At 32.6% G+C, this 12,391-nt stretch overlaps 1 protein-coding gene across 1 annotated transcript; it reads right to left on the bottom strand.

Annotated features, from left to right (window-relative positions):
• Nucleotides 1-2,406: 2,406 nt before the first annotated feature.
• LOC130897413 (uncharacterized) lies at nucleotides 2,407-11,302 on the bottom strand. Its single transcript, XM_057806250.1, has 6 exons — nucleotides 11,160-11,302; nucleotides 10,010-10,178; nucleotides 7,940-9,420; nucleotides 5,583-5,999; nucleotides 4,123-4,402; nucleotides 2,407-2,715 (listed from the first exon to the last, which is right to left on the bottom strand). Exons 1-6 carry the CDS (start codon nucleotides 11,205-11,207, stop codon nucleotides 2,480-2,482), a joined length of 2,631 nt encoding a protein of 876 aa, XP_057662233.1. The 5' UTR covers nucleotides 11,208-11,302; the 3' UTR covers nucleotides 2,407-2,479.
• Nucleotides 11,303-12,391: the final 1,089 nt, after the last annotated feature.

The following is a 12,391-nucleotide window of genomic DNA, read 5'->3' as shown; positions in this document are numbered from 1 at the left end:
ATATACTCAGATACATAAAAATAGGAAGGGGATATTTCAAAACACATAAAACTTTTATTAGGTATCTATCTAGCCGCTATAATCCTCCTAAACTTGAGTTTCCTAATATATTTCCTAGAGTGAGTTACCATTCCTGCAAGAATATTTTCTGAGTTGGTAAACAACGCATTTATTTGAATCACTGGATCATCGACTTCTCTATTATGTAGGTACCTAGTATATTTTATAGTTTACCAAAAATTAATAGCTTCATTCTTGCAAGATGTTGACCACATAAATCTTAACAAATTGGGCTAGATTTGTCTACTGAACACACTATTTACACCAACCCTCACAATTACACTATCTGACGCGCGTTTACCTTCAGCTACTGTTATTTGGTTATCAAAACCTTAATAATAAATGCGGCGAAAAGATTTCGAGGAGTTTCACACGGGACATATAAACGTAAAATTTTATTTGCAGATATTAACCAGCGAAATTGGGCAGCTTTTCCTTATTTTCTTTTTGCTAAGTTTTCGGGCAGTACTTCAGTTGATACTGCTTGACAAATTTCAAATACAAGTACTTCTGGTCAGCGCTTAACTCTTCCCAATCAATTTTTGGCAAATTCAATTAATTTTTTTTAAAATTTGCTATTGGACCAGAAAATCCTTTAGAGCTCGTAGTCTGTCCATCAAGATACTCGAATAGGTGCCTGAAGGAAGTTCATTCGCATGTAATAAACAAATTATCCATTGTATGATATTTCTAATATTTTGATAACTCGTTTTCAATTTCTACCCTACTCTTCATTCTCTTATCAAAAAAATAAAATTCAATGTGAAATATAATAAAATATGATACATTGCAAAGGACTGAGAATGTAATAAAGTAGATGTTCACAATGTTCACCGTATACATCTTATGAATATTAAAGGTTCCAGGAATTCCAGCTTAGTAAGATTATGTTGTGGCGCTGCCCGTTATATCTATATACACCTCCCTATTATTATTCGCCGATTGAGAAAAATTGTTAAGAGGTTGGAATGATATCGCATTCACTACACGGTTCCTTCGATCAGGATATAAATTATAATTTTAAATGATGGTCGCCATCCAAATGAAAAGAGCACCAATGATATGGTTTCCGACAAACCCTATCTAAATATTAACCTTTTAAGGATATTACCTGTGTTTTCTCATCCAATTGCTCAAAAAAAAAATATATTTCATGAGCTCCTGAGCACGTATCATTTTTTAGAGATGCATTTTATTTCCTCTATCGATGCATAGAATGTAATACGGAGAACCATGTTGTCATTTATTCAAGTTCTTGGCTGTTTGTTACTGGACAAACTTATGTATTAGAATTTAGCGCCATATGGTTCTTAGTTGGTGCGTGAATGGAAAAACTTGTTAGGAGGTAATTGATTTAGTTTCAAATATAGCTCAAAACACACTATGATCAATCGTATTAAAAATAAGTCTCAAAAGGAGACAAACGGAACAAATATACAATTTTTTAAATAAAGTGTCCTATATTTGATCACAATTTTGAATTCTAAATAGCAAATTAGGTCAACGATGAATGAAATTTCATGTTCTCAGGTTTTTCCGTTCTATGAATTCCCATTTTCAGAAAAGTGGAATGCTTAACAATAATTAAGGATACTCAAATCATCAATCTTCATATTTGTTGTTTTATTATTGAATATAAGAAGATTGGAAGTTATGACCCAAAAGCAAAAGCCTAATCTGGGGTAAAAGTCTGAATATGATATGGATGGTATTTGCGTCCAAGAATTGTGTCTAAGAATCCTAGAAAATCGCCTATAGTTAATCTTATGTCAACTCTTTCTTTAGAAGAATATTTTTTCATCTTCTAAAATGACACTACAAAGTTTTGTGGTTAGAATAAAAAAAATGACGACACATTCTGTACATTACAATGCCACTAGCTAGAAAAGGGAGACTCACTACACACCAGACACCAGATTCAACAGAATCAAATGAAATATTCAACATACCACTTTCTAATCAAATTATCTTTCTAATGCACTCACAATCACTCAGAAAGAATTTTCTTAATTGTTATAGATAAACTTAAATTTTTGTTGACACTATCAAATAGCTACCTCATATCTTTCACATTTGGTATAAACAGTAATCTGTAACAATTTAAATGGTGCCGATCTATCAGTATGTATATCAAAGTTAATTCATACTTAGTAAATTAATTCCATCGCTATTCAAATTCATATATCAAAAGATTCTTTTTGACTTATCATCAAATGTGCTCTTTACTATTAATAAATTCTTTGATTATGTTGTTCTACACACAAGCATCCATCTTAAATTTATAAACTTAACAACATTTGAGAAACAATTTCGATTTCGATTAAATCATATAGTGAACAAAATAAGTCTGCGGCAATCATATATCTCAAAATTCTTTAAACAGTTAATTTGGAACACAAAAAAATATAAGAACAATACATTATGTCCTCGTTTTATTCTTCCTACTTTTCTTGCAAGGTTTCTTCGGAGATTTGATTTCGACTTCCCGACATATTGGCTTTGGTTCGGGAACATAATATTCCCAACATCCAAAATCTGCTCTTGGGTGCGGTACTTCACAAGGATCTGTGTAATGACATTCTTCCGGATCCTCTATACATTTTAACCTTTTATATTCTACATCCACCATTTCAGGTTCTATGCAGGGGCATTCACCTAAAAATCAAAATTACTATAGCGAGGGTGTGATTTCTTCCACATAAATTGAAACTCAATTACTACAGTGTTAGTGTATACATATTAAAGAAAAGTTAGAAAAATCATCGATCATCGACAACAAGATATCGTTTACTAAAAAATCGATCGACTTCAACCATTTTTGAATTATATAAATTAGAGTTTTTCACAGCTAACAGCCTCTATTCATTGTTGTTGCTGATTTGTTAATTACCGTATTGAATTATTGATATGGATGGGGGATCGTTTCTAATAGTATTACAAAAAAATATAGTTCTATCAATTTATTACGAACTCGTCCACGACTAAGACTGTGAAACCGGTTATAGCGGCGCTTTGTTTATATTTCTAGTGTCGCGGGTAGATACTCAATTATGGTCCCGATAATTGACCGATCTCCTTCAGGAATGCACCCCTGCCCACGCGAGCCTTGGTTTATCTCTTAAGACCATACGGGGGAAACCATTGTCCCATCCCAAAGAAAACTGGAAACTGTCCTGCAGTGGACGAGATAAGGCCGAATGATGATGATTATGTTTCTATTTCAAGAAAGACCTTTTTATTTGTTTGTCTACTTTCTAGAATCGAATTATTCGAGAAATTCTTTTTGGGTGTAAATTCTAGATTGCTTATCAGCTAAAAAGTTAGGAAATAATCTGACCACCTGATCATCCCTAACACCTCGAGATAGATAAGTAAACGGTGTGTTAAATAAATTAATATGTCAAGTATTAGAAAAGTGTTTGGTATTAAGTCTTAGTGTATAGTTTACTGAACGATGAATAGATGAGTTTACTTAGTGTATAAATGTAAGTAATTCATTTCCACCTGATCTGGCTACCCCAATTCCTTTCGGTTTTCAAGCTTCAAAAAATTCGATTTCAGGCAAATAAAGAGGTGAAGAAAACGCGTACTTTCCAAAATATTACTTTTGGATGGTTTGAAAACTAAAAAGTCGCTGGAGTACGTGTCTTCAACAAAAATTCCTAGTTCCACCTCTTTCAGAGATATCCCCCTTAAAAGGTGGTGACTAAAATTGACATTACAAAAATAGCATGCGCCTCCTTGTATTGACAAGAAGGAAGGTTACAAATTTTTGGAATAAATCCCTCAATGTCTGGTGGAGTGAGGATAATTCTGTCCGTTTGAGGTGGAGTAGCAGAGCAGCCCTCAAAGCACTTCCCTTTTATAAAAATAAGTCAAAGCTAGTAAGGAAATGTACGTAGTCCTCGTATTTACTGGGAGCAAACCACAAAATTATCTTGACATGGGTAATCTTTAAGACCTAGTTTATATAAATACTAAAATTGATCATCTTTGAGAAATACACAGTATCTTAGAACAAATTCTAACGATAAAGAACAATGAAAGGATATCTTTTAATACCTGGTTTAATTGGAGGAAGTGGCTTAGCCTTGATCACTAAATTGTCATCTGCTCTAGGACAATCTACTTTACATATACAAGGTCTTGGACATATTCTTGGTGGTTCGGGAGATTTGAGATTCAATCTCTTCAAAGGTGGTGCGTCCTTTACCGTTTCTTCTATACACGGACACACAGGATTTACAAGAATGGGTAGCTTCTTTGGTTTCACGCAGAGATTATCATCCGCTCGTATACAAGGTGGAGGTGGAGGGCATGGTTTTGGGGGGTAACATATATCCTGAAAATGATTTATATAAACTTCAATATATATTCATTTTACTTCATTATCTCGGTACATTCTAAGATATACTATGGAATAATATAGACACTGGGTCCCAGTACAATTTAACTCGAGTCATAGCAAAGATTGTAAAATCTAAAGAAATTTTTCTCCAAATTTAATATGTCTCGAAATTTTTTCAAGTACATCAAATCTCGTCCATTGAATAGCACACTTCAAATAGCATATCAAACTAAAGAAATGGGAAGTGATCATGAACATCTTCTTTTGTATTGAAATTCATGATGAGTTTCGCAAGAAAGCTGAAAGACGAAGCATTGGTTTTTCTGAATGAACAGCTACCATCTATTTGTGGAATATATTTGGTACATTGAATGAAATTAATGTGAATTTCAAGGGTTAGACTACTTTTCGGATATTCCTTCAAATAATAAAGTAAATATTGAAAAGAAAAAATGCTGCATCTTGGTGAATAAAAAGTTTATAATCTAATTGGAATTTCATGCGTCAACGATATTTAAAAAATGTTTGAAACTGTACCACTAACCACTAATTAATTATCGGACGTCAAAGAGAAGAGTCAGTGAAAAATCGATAAACTTTTTATTGCTATTTGTCTTGTACGAGGATGTTCTCAGCTTTGGTGTACTTGAAAAATGAGTATCGAAACCTTATTTGGAAATTAAATAACATTATTAAGTTTTAATTCGAAATTACTATGTGAAGGAAACCAATATATAGATAAACAAAAAGCTTGAATTTTGAATTTTTTTTGAGTATTTATCAACTGGGGACTAGGAACAATATATGGAGGATTTAAATAATTGTCGAGAAACATCATCATATGCTTCGTCGAAGATTTAGCCCCTGATAATATTTGATCTAGTACTTGATCACTATTTCGCCAATCCTCGAGAATCTCCAGTATTTCGTATTAGTTAATGTACTAACCTAGTTGAAAACAACATAATTTCGATCCGAAATTGAGTATTTCCTTTCGTTCTCCAATTCTTTTTGCAATACAATCGGGCATACCGAAATAGATTAATTTCTATGCCTCAAATTATTTCAAAAGTGTTCGATCCAACTATTAAATATATGAATTTTATTCCCTTACATTTCCGAGCTTATTGATTCAATTCAAAAACAAAACTGAACTGTTTATTTATATACTCACGTCTGCATCTTCGCAAATTTTTTTCAGTCTAATCAGAGGTACATCCACCATAGGAGGAGGCTCGATACAGTCACAAGGCTTGGGTTTAATGGGCCTCAATTTCTTCGGTTTCTGGACAAGATTATCGTCAGCTCTGACCGCATCGGCACATATAGGTGGAGGACAAATCCTGGGTGGATCAGGAGCAACAAATTTAAGTCGTTTCAAACCAGGCGCTTTCTCTGGAATATATGGATCAATACAGATGCACCCTGCAGGGTGGAGGACTGGCAGCTGTTTTGCTTTCACACACATACAATCATCGGCTCTCGGCGGACACTTGTCTGGTATCGGACAAGGTTTATATTTGGGACTGCATTTTGAAAATGGGGGCAATCTCACTGTTGACGGGAGGAAACATTTTTTTGGTTTTTCAGGCTGTTAGAAGAAAATATCAAAATTATCTTAATAATATTCTTATCTTCATAAACTACAATGTTGTTTGAATATTTATTCGAGCTTGATATGTATGAACGTAAAATCTACCCACAGTGAAAGTTATAGTGTCAGGATCGCGAAAGATATACTGGAAGATTGGACAAACAAATATTTATATAGTTTTTTTCGTCTGAAAAGCAGAGAGAGATCAAAAACTAAGATAATTGGAATAAAATCACACATTAACTGCAGTTGATGCTCAATTGATGTCCACCTTCATTCACAGTAAATTTCCTATGCTTGCTCTCTGTTATAAAAGATTAGCAACGTGCTCTTATCATGTTTTCCAAATCATCTACTTTGGTAGGAACTGTAACATAAACTAATCCGTTTAAATATCCCCATTAAACAAAGCAATAGAGGTTATATCAGGTGAACGAGCAAGCTAAAGTATTTTGCCCTTGCTTTCAATTCATCTGTCTTGGATTCTTAGTAGCTCTTTCATTAATTGAAAAGAATATTCTCAGTAAAATTAATATATCTTTCACCTGTCAAATTTATATCATAAAAACACGGCCTGCTTGAGCAATTCTAAACAAACCACACCAATATGCTTTTCTAGTATACACAATATCTATTTTAACTAAAATTTTAGTGATTAAAGAGAATCTCCTTTCTATTCCAATTGCAGACATGGAGTTGAAATGTGGGATTGAATCGTATACAAGCAAAATTGTCTGACGTCTACGATTTTTACGTTTTGCTGGGAAATTTGTTCGGTCAGGGTAACGATTTATTCCATATTCTTACATATAATAAACATATGGACGTACTCGTCCTAAGTAAAACGTAAAGTAAACGATTAACTTTTCTAAAAATTACGGCTTGAAAGTTGTAACGAAGTAACTGCTCGCTTAAAATACTACCTACGGCTTAAAACTTCCAAAACATCGCGTCGGCTAATGGCTCATTTTTCTATTTCTTTCTTATATCATTCTCCACCTCTTCTATTCATTTCTTTTTTGTTCTTCATTTTTCCCTTTCTCTTCAACTGCTCTTATCGATAGTCTGTCGTAAACGGCCATTATCTGATTGAATTTCTCTAAAAATGTTTCTCAATATGTTCTCTAATACATTTCCAGTTTACTCGTAGCCTCATAAAATCCATAGCTCGGAGCAGTAAATCATTTTTGGACGAGAATTGTTTTGTAAACTACAGTTTTCACTGATTGCAATATTATTGGGAAGTTTTTTGCTGCTTTTGTGGCTCCTGAGATCTTGCTTCTCATTTCAACTATTTTTTCCAACATTCAATTTCTGTATATTGTGATTAAGTTACCCCTTTGAAACAGTATTTGTTTCCATTGTATACTTTTATTAATCAATTGATTGCCATATATTTCGTTTTCTTACATCCATACTTTCTCTTCCAAATTATTTTATTGCTTTACACAACTTTGTGTGGGCTGTGGCTTTGGCTGTGCAGCTGTAGATTCTGCTCATAACTAACACATTGTAGTTGTTTTTTGGTGATACCTTTGCCTTTTCGAGATATATAGTGGTCAAAATTGCGTGGGACAGTCACTAATACTGAATATTAGCAAGCGAAACGAGATACAAAGTAAATCTGTGAATTTAAACATTAATAAAAATATTTGAAGAGAGAATATGAATAGATTCACATGCATGAAATGTTAGAAGCTTTAAATCAAAGATAACAAGGTGAAAAACGGTACAATGTATCCTACAAAAAAGCAGTTTTAAATAAAAAGTGTTGCTTACTCCACAACCTGCACAGGTATAATATTTTCCCACTAAATGATCTTATGTAAGAGAAATTAAAATGGTGCAATGGATCAGCTGGCAATAATTCAGAATAAGTGGAACTGGTAATGAGGTATAAGTTGAAGTAATTCATTTAATTAATGAATTAAACTTACCTCGCATGGATCTGGTTTTGGCTTACATTTTTTTTTGGATGAATATTGTTTTGAATAAGTTGTCAACAATGGATTCCTGGCGGCTACAGAATGATTATCGTCTAATGATGTATATTTACTATTCTCGCTGGACCTTCTGTGGAATATACTGGTTTCATTTGAAGATATTTCCCGTTTTTGTGATTTATTCAAGGTTACTATTGTTTGCACCGTTGGAGTATTTCTGTTTGATTTTTTCGTACTTAACGGACGGTTTTGACCTACATCTGAGGTGTTAACAATCTTACTACTGAACAAATGTTTAATGTCTTTACTGGGTTCAACTTCAACGATGGAATGTTTTTGAGATGTTTTCAAATAATCGGAATACGATGGACACATAAAATATGTTCTGGAGGATATTAGAGACACAGAGTTCGCATTCTCAGATGGTAAAAGAGCAGTACCTGTGTTTGAAGATTGTGTGTAAGAGTTATTAGAATTAAAGTCCGAATTTGTATAACTTTTTTTTCCTACGGCCAAATGAGGAGTACTAGAAAATTGTCGTTTCTGTTCAACATCTGTATTATTCTGAACCAATAGAGTGCGAGTTGTTGCGGTACCCAAATTATCAAATTTATTTGGTAGCTCATTTGGAACTGATATAGGTTGTGCAGTTTGAGATTTTATATAATCGGAATAAGATGGAATTGTCTGTCCGCTTTTAATATATAATCGCCTCAAGCGTGAGCTCGAAAAAACAGATTTGCTTGTAGTTTTAATACCACTAGTGAAAATATTTCTATTGGTGCTATTCTCAACTAAAATATTTTCATAGGAATCCTTTTTATTTTGCTTATAGCTAAGATCGTCTGGATTTTTTTCATTTACATTGGAAATATTACTATAACCACGCCATTGTGCAGCAGGAATGTCTTGTTTGGTATTCAAAATGTTTTTATTTTGTGAATTAGTCATATTAGTTCTCAAGTTGATATACTCTGAATAAGAAGGGCGTGGAATGTAGTTATTAGAATAGGTGTATCCAAGTTTTTTATAGTCGTATTTTGGGATTTCCTCATCATTTGAATTGGAGGACTCATTTATAGCTTTGTGTGAGTAGTCGTTTCCTTTTATTTCATCAGATATTTTATTATCGATATCTGTAGCATTTGAATTGTTGATAGTTTCAATCATTGATACCTTCTTTATCAAAGGTAAACGTTCTGTTCCAACGGTCAAAGCAAGTTCCATGTGAGGTGATCGAAATGGTTTAAGATTTTTTGGTTGTAAAACATCTTTCGAAAAACTGTATTCGTTACATTCTTCAACATTAAATTTATACCGAGGTTTCGGTCTAGCTGCTTCAAGTTGATATCTTTCGCAATTTCTGTTCTCACGAATATCCTCATCTATTCTTGATTTATGTAATTTAAATTGTTGATTATTTGAACCGTCTCTAGATATGGTTGAGTAGAATGGAATACTATTGAATGCAGTGCCTGAAAATTAGAAATTGTAATGAAACAAATAACCAAACAGATCATAATGTTACGGTGTATCTGAAATAAGATACCATATCCACCATTTTATGCTAATTAAATGGGGGTAACGCAACAAATGCGGCCAAAAATATATGTCAGCATAGAGAAACATCAATTACAGCGCAAAAAGCTGTGAACAAATTTGTGAGTATCCAACTTGACGACTGCAGACGAAAAATTTTCAAAAAAATTCTAAATAGGTACTTCTGTATATTTGGCGAAGTATGCCTAAAATTGATACTTTGAAGTGCTGAAATATGGACAAACTATCTGTGCAGATTTTTATTGGGAATAATTGAATCGAGTGAATCAGTCAAATGGAAAAGCTATCTCGACTATATTTTCCTCAAAAATCAATTGATTTCTATTGGCCCGGAATCGAAAATATGCATACTACAAGACAAATTGTTATTGATACGGAAGATAATTGATATTATTCATTGAAAATATTTCGGTTTCCCCAATATTGTAAATTTCAAAATAACGCTCTCACAATTAGTTTACACTAATATTATATTATATGACAATTTATATCTGGGGAGCTTACTTTTAGTATTGATAACATCCATACTCCCACCTTTGCGTTCATTATTATCTCGTTCTGACAATGAAAATTTTGAAGCTCTTGTACTTAAATCTCCATCTGCACAGCTACAGCTTCTCTTGGCTCTAGATAGAGATCTAATAAAGTTATGATTCACTTGTGGATTCGAAACCTTCAAAAATAAAACAGAATTACTATGTATTGTAATTCTACTCTTTTAGTGTAAATTTTATTACCTCTTTAAATACTGAAATGTTATAAAAGAGCCAGAAGAAACATTTCTTTAAAATAAATATTTTGTTGACTATGCAAGGATCGAGATTTTTATGTATAAGATTAACGATATAAATAAATAATTGATAATTTAAGAAAAAATAATTCTCATTTGTACTATTACAAATATGTTTTTTGTTCCGTTTTGTACTGTTGGTGGCATGAACTGTCTCGTTCATGCCACCCCTATTTATAAACGTGTGCTAGTTCTCATGTTTAATCTTCTATTTATTGCTCATCCATTTCTTGCTCATTGATCTTTATATAATACTTGCCAATTTTGAGTTTCATTTGTCTATAATGTAATAATACGACGTTATCTCCTTCCAAAGCTCATTCTGAGAGAGCCATTAATTCCATATTTCTATATCCCATGTGTGATTTGCAAACTTCTTGGTTAGGTTTCCGATTATTTCGTGCACGAATATTATCAAGAGAATACGGCTTAACTAAGATTTTGCGAATAATCCAATCGTCCATACGGTTGAAAGTCTGTTCAGTCACTAGGACACCAAGCATTAGATTTAATAAAACAAAATATTTTTAATAAGATCGGACAGGATATGACTACGATATATAATCCTGCAGTTTTTTTACTATCGACTACTTATATTTAAGAAGTTTAATATTTTCATTGATTTGGATATGTGGCTTTCTTGGAAATATGTGTTGAATAATGAGATTATTACGAGTTATTTCGACGTTGTTTTCGTTTATAGTTTTGTTGCTGAAGTATGAGAATTCTAATATTTTTTTGGTTGTCGAAGTTATAGCTACATCGCCACTAATCTCTAACTTTAATTAGTAATTCTCTGACGTTCAAATTTAATTTTCGTTGGCCTTTACTTTAAATAACTATTGTAATGAAATGAATACTTACGGTTTTAACTATGAAACTGGGAATTTTTTCTATAAGACCCCGCAACATTTTACAAATAATTTTGATGAAGAATGCCAAAAAAACTCACTAGTAAACTGTCATTGTCAAAAATGATGGAATATGATTTTCATAGAAGATAAGATGGAATAATAAATATTTCTAAGTACCAAGTAAACATACAAAAATGCAGACTAATCATCGTGGTGATTTGCGACAAAAATTTTTATAATGAGGAGCAAAAAGAAAATGTCCAAAGAATTACATAACCTCTATCAAAAACTTTCAATAGTGGACGCTATCCAATTTCATGTGGGGAAAAAGTTGAAGGTTAATGAAGCCAAAATAAATTGATGTATTTCGAAACACTTTTTATGAAAATCAAACAAAAATGAGTCATTGCAATCTCGATTTTTAGCATAAAATAATAATGATACAAAAAAAAAAACATTTTTATATGGTTCGCAAAGTTGTTAATTACTGCCAAATTTTCTAATTCTTATTTCGTATCATTTGCAAGGAAAACAAATTAGAATAGATCATGTCTTGATTCTTGAAGAAATTTTATACCAAAGTTCTAAGTCGTAAAAATTTCTCGGCTTGTCACGTTCCAATCGCAGTCCGCCAAATACCTCTAGCAATGGACCACATAAATAATAGTCGCATAGTGACAAATCGGTACTATAAGGAGGGTGCTCCCAACTCATTTTTTTCAATGTTTTCATCGGAAGCTGTCTAGAAGTTGTCTTGCAGTAATATCACACTACGGATTATAATATCGCATCATTTGGAACTGTAGACAGGTTTTACCGTATTTTTTGGATGTTACTATAATACTGCGCGTTTCTGGTGAATGGTCGATACAATAAATTTCCTTCTTCTTCTTAAAACTGCTGCAGGAGATGTGTGCAAACTTCCCAGCGTGTGAATTTTTTCTTAATTGTTTACGCGGTTCCGGTTGTTCTCTACGATTCTTAAAAGTCGAATCTAATAACCAGTGCAGCCATTTCTACAATACTAAATTTTTAAAGTTTATTATGAAATTCTGAATTATATTTCATCCATCTCCATAATAATATGGTTTTACTAAGGTTTTCAATAATTTTAAAGTTTTAAAGTTTGATTGTTTATTAGCAAAGTCAGTTCTTTTGAAAAAATCTTCAATATTGTTTATTTAGACACAAATTTCGGTAAGAACTAAGATTTAGATACAATTTAAGGAAATGGATATGTAA

This window comes from Diorhabda carinulata, chromosome 8 (assembly GCF_026250575.1).
Source record: "Diorhabda carinulata isolate Delta chromosome 8, icDioCari1.1, whole genome shotgun sequence".
Taxonomy (NCBI): domain Eukaryota; kingdom Metazoa; phylum Arthropoda; class Insecta; order Coleoptera; family Chrysomelidae; genus Diorhabda; species Diorhabda carinulata.
The sequence above is the reverse complement of the archived record's forward strand: the minus strand, read 5'-3'. Positions and strand labels throughout refer to the sequence as shown.

Excerpts from the sequence above, each read along its gene's own strand:
- LOC130897413 (XM_057806250.1), bottom strand. The coding sequence starts at position 11,207 with ATGTTGCGGGGTCTTATAGAAAAAATTCCCAGTTTCATAGTTAAAACC. Across the intron at positions 6,000-7,939 it reads CAAAACCAGATCCATGCGAG|CCTGAAAAACCAAAAAAATG; the intron begins GTAAGTTTAATT and ends TTCTTCTAACAG. Across the intron at positions 2,716-4,122 it reads ACTTCCTCCAATTAAACCAG|GTGAATGCCCCTGCATAGAA; the intron begins GTATTAAAAGAT and ends TTTGATTTTTAG.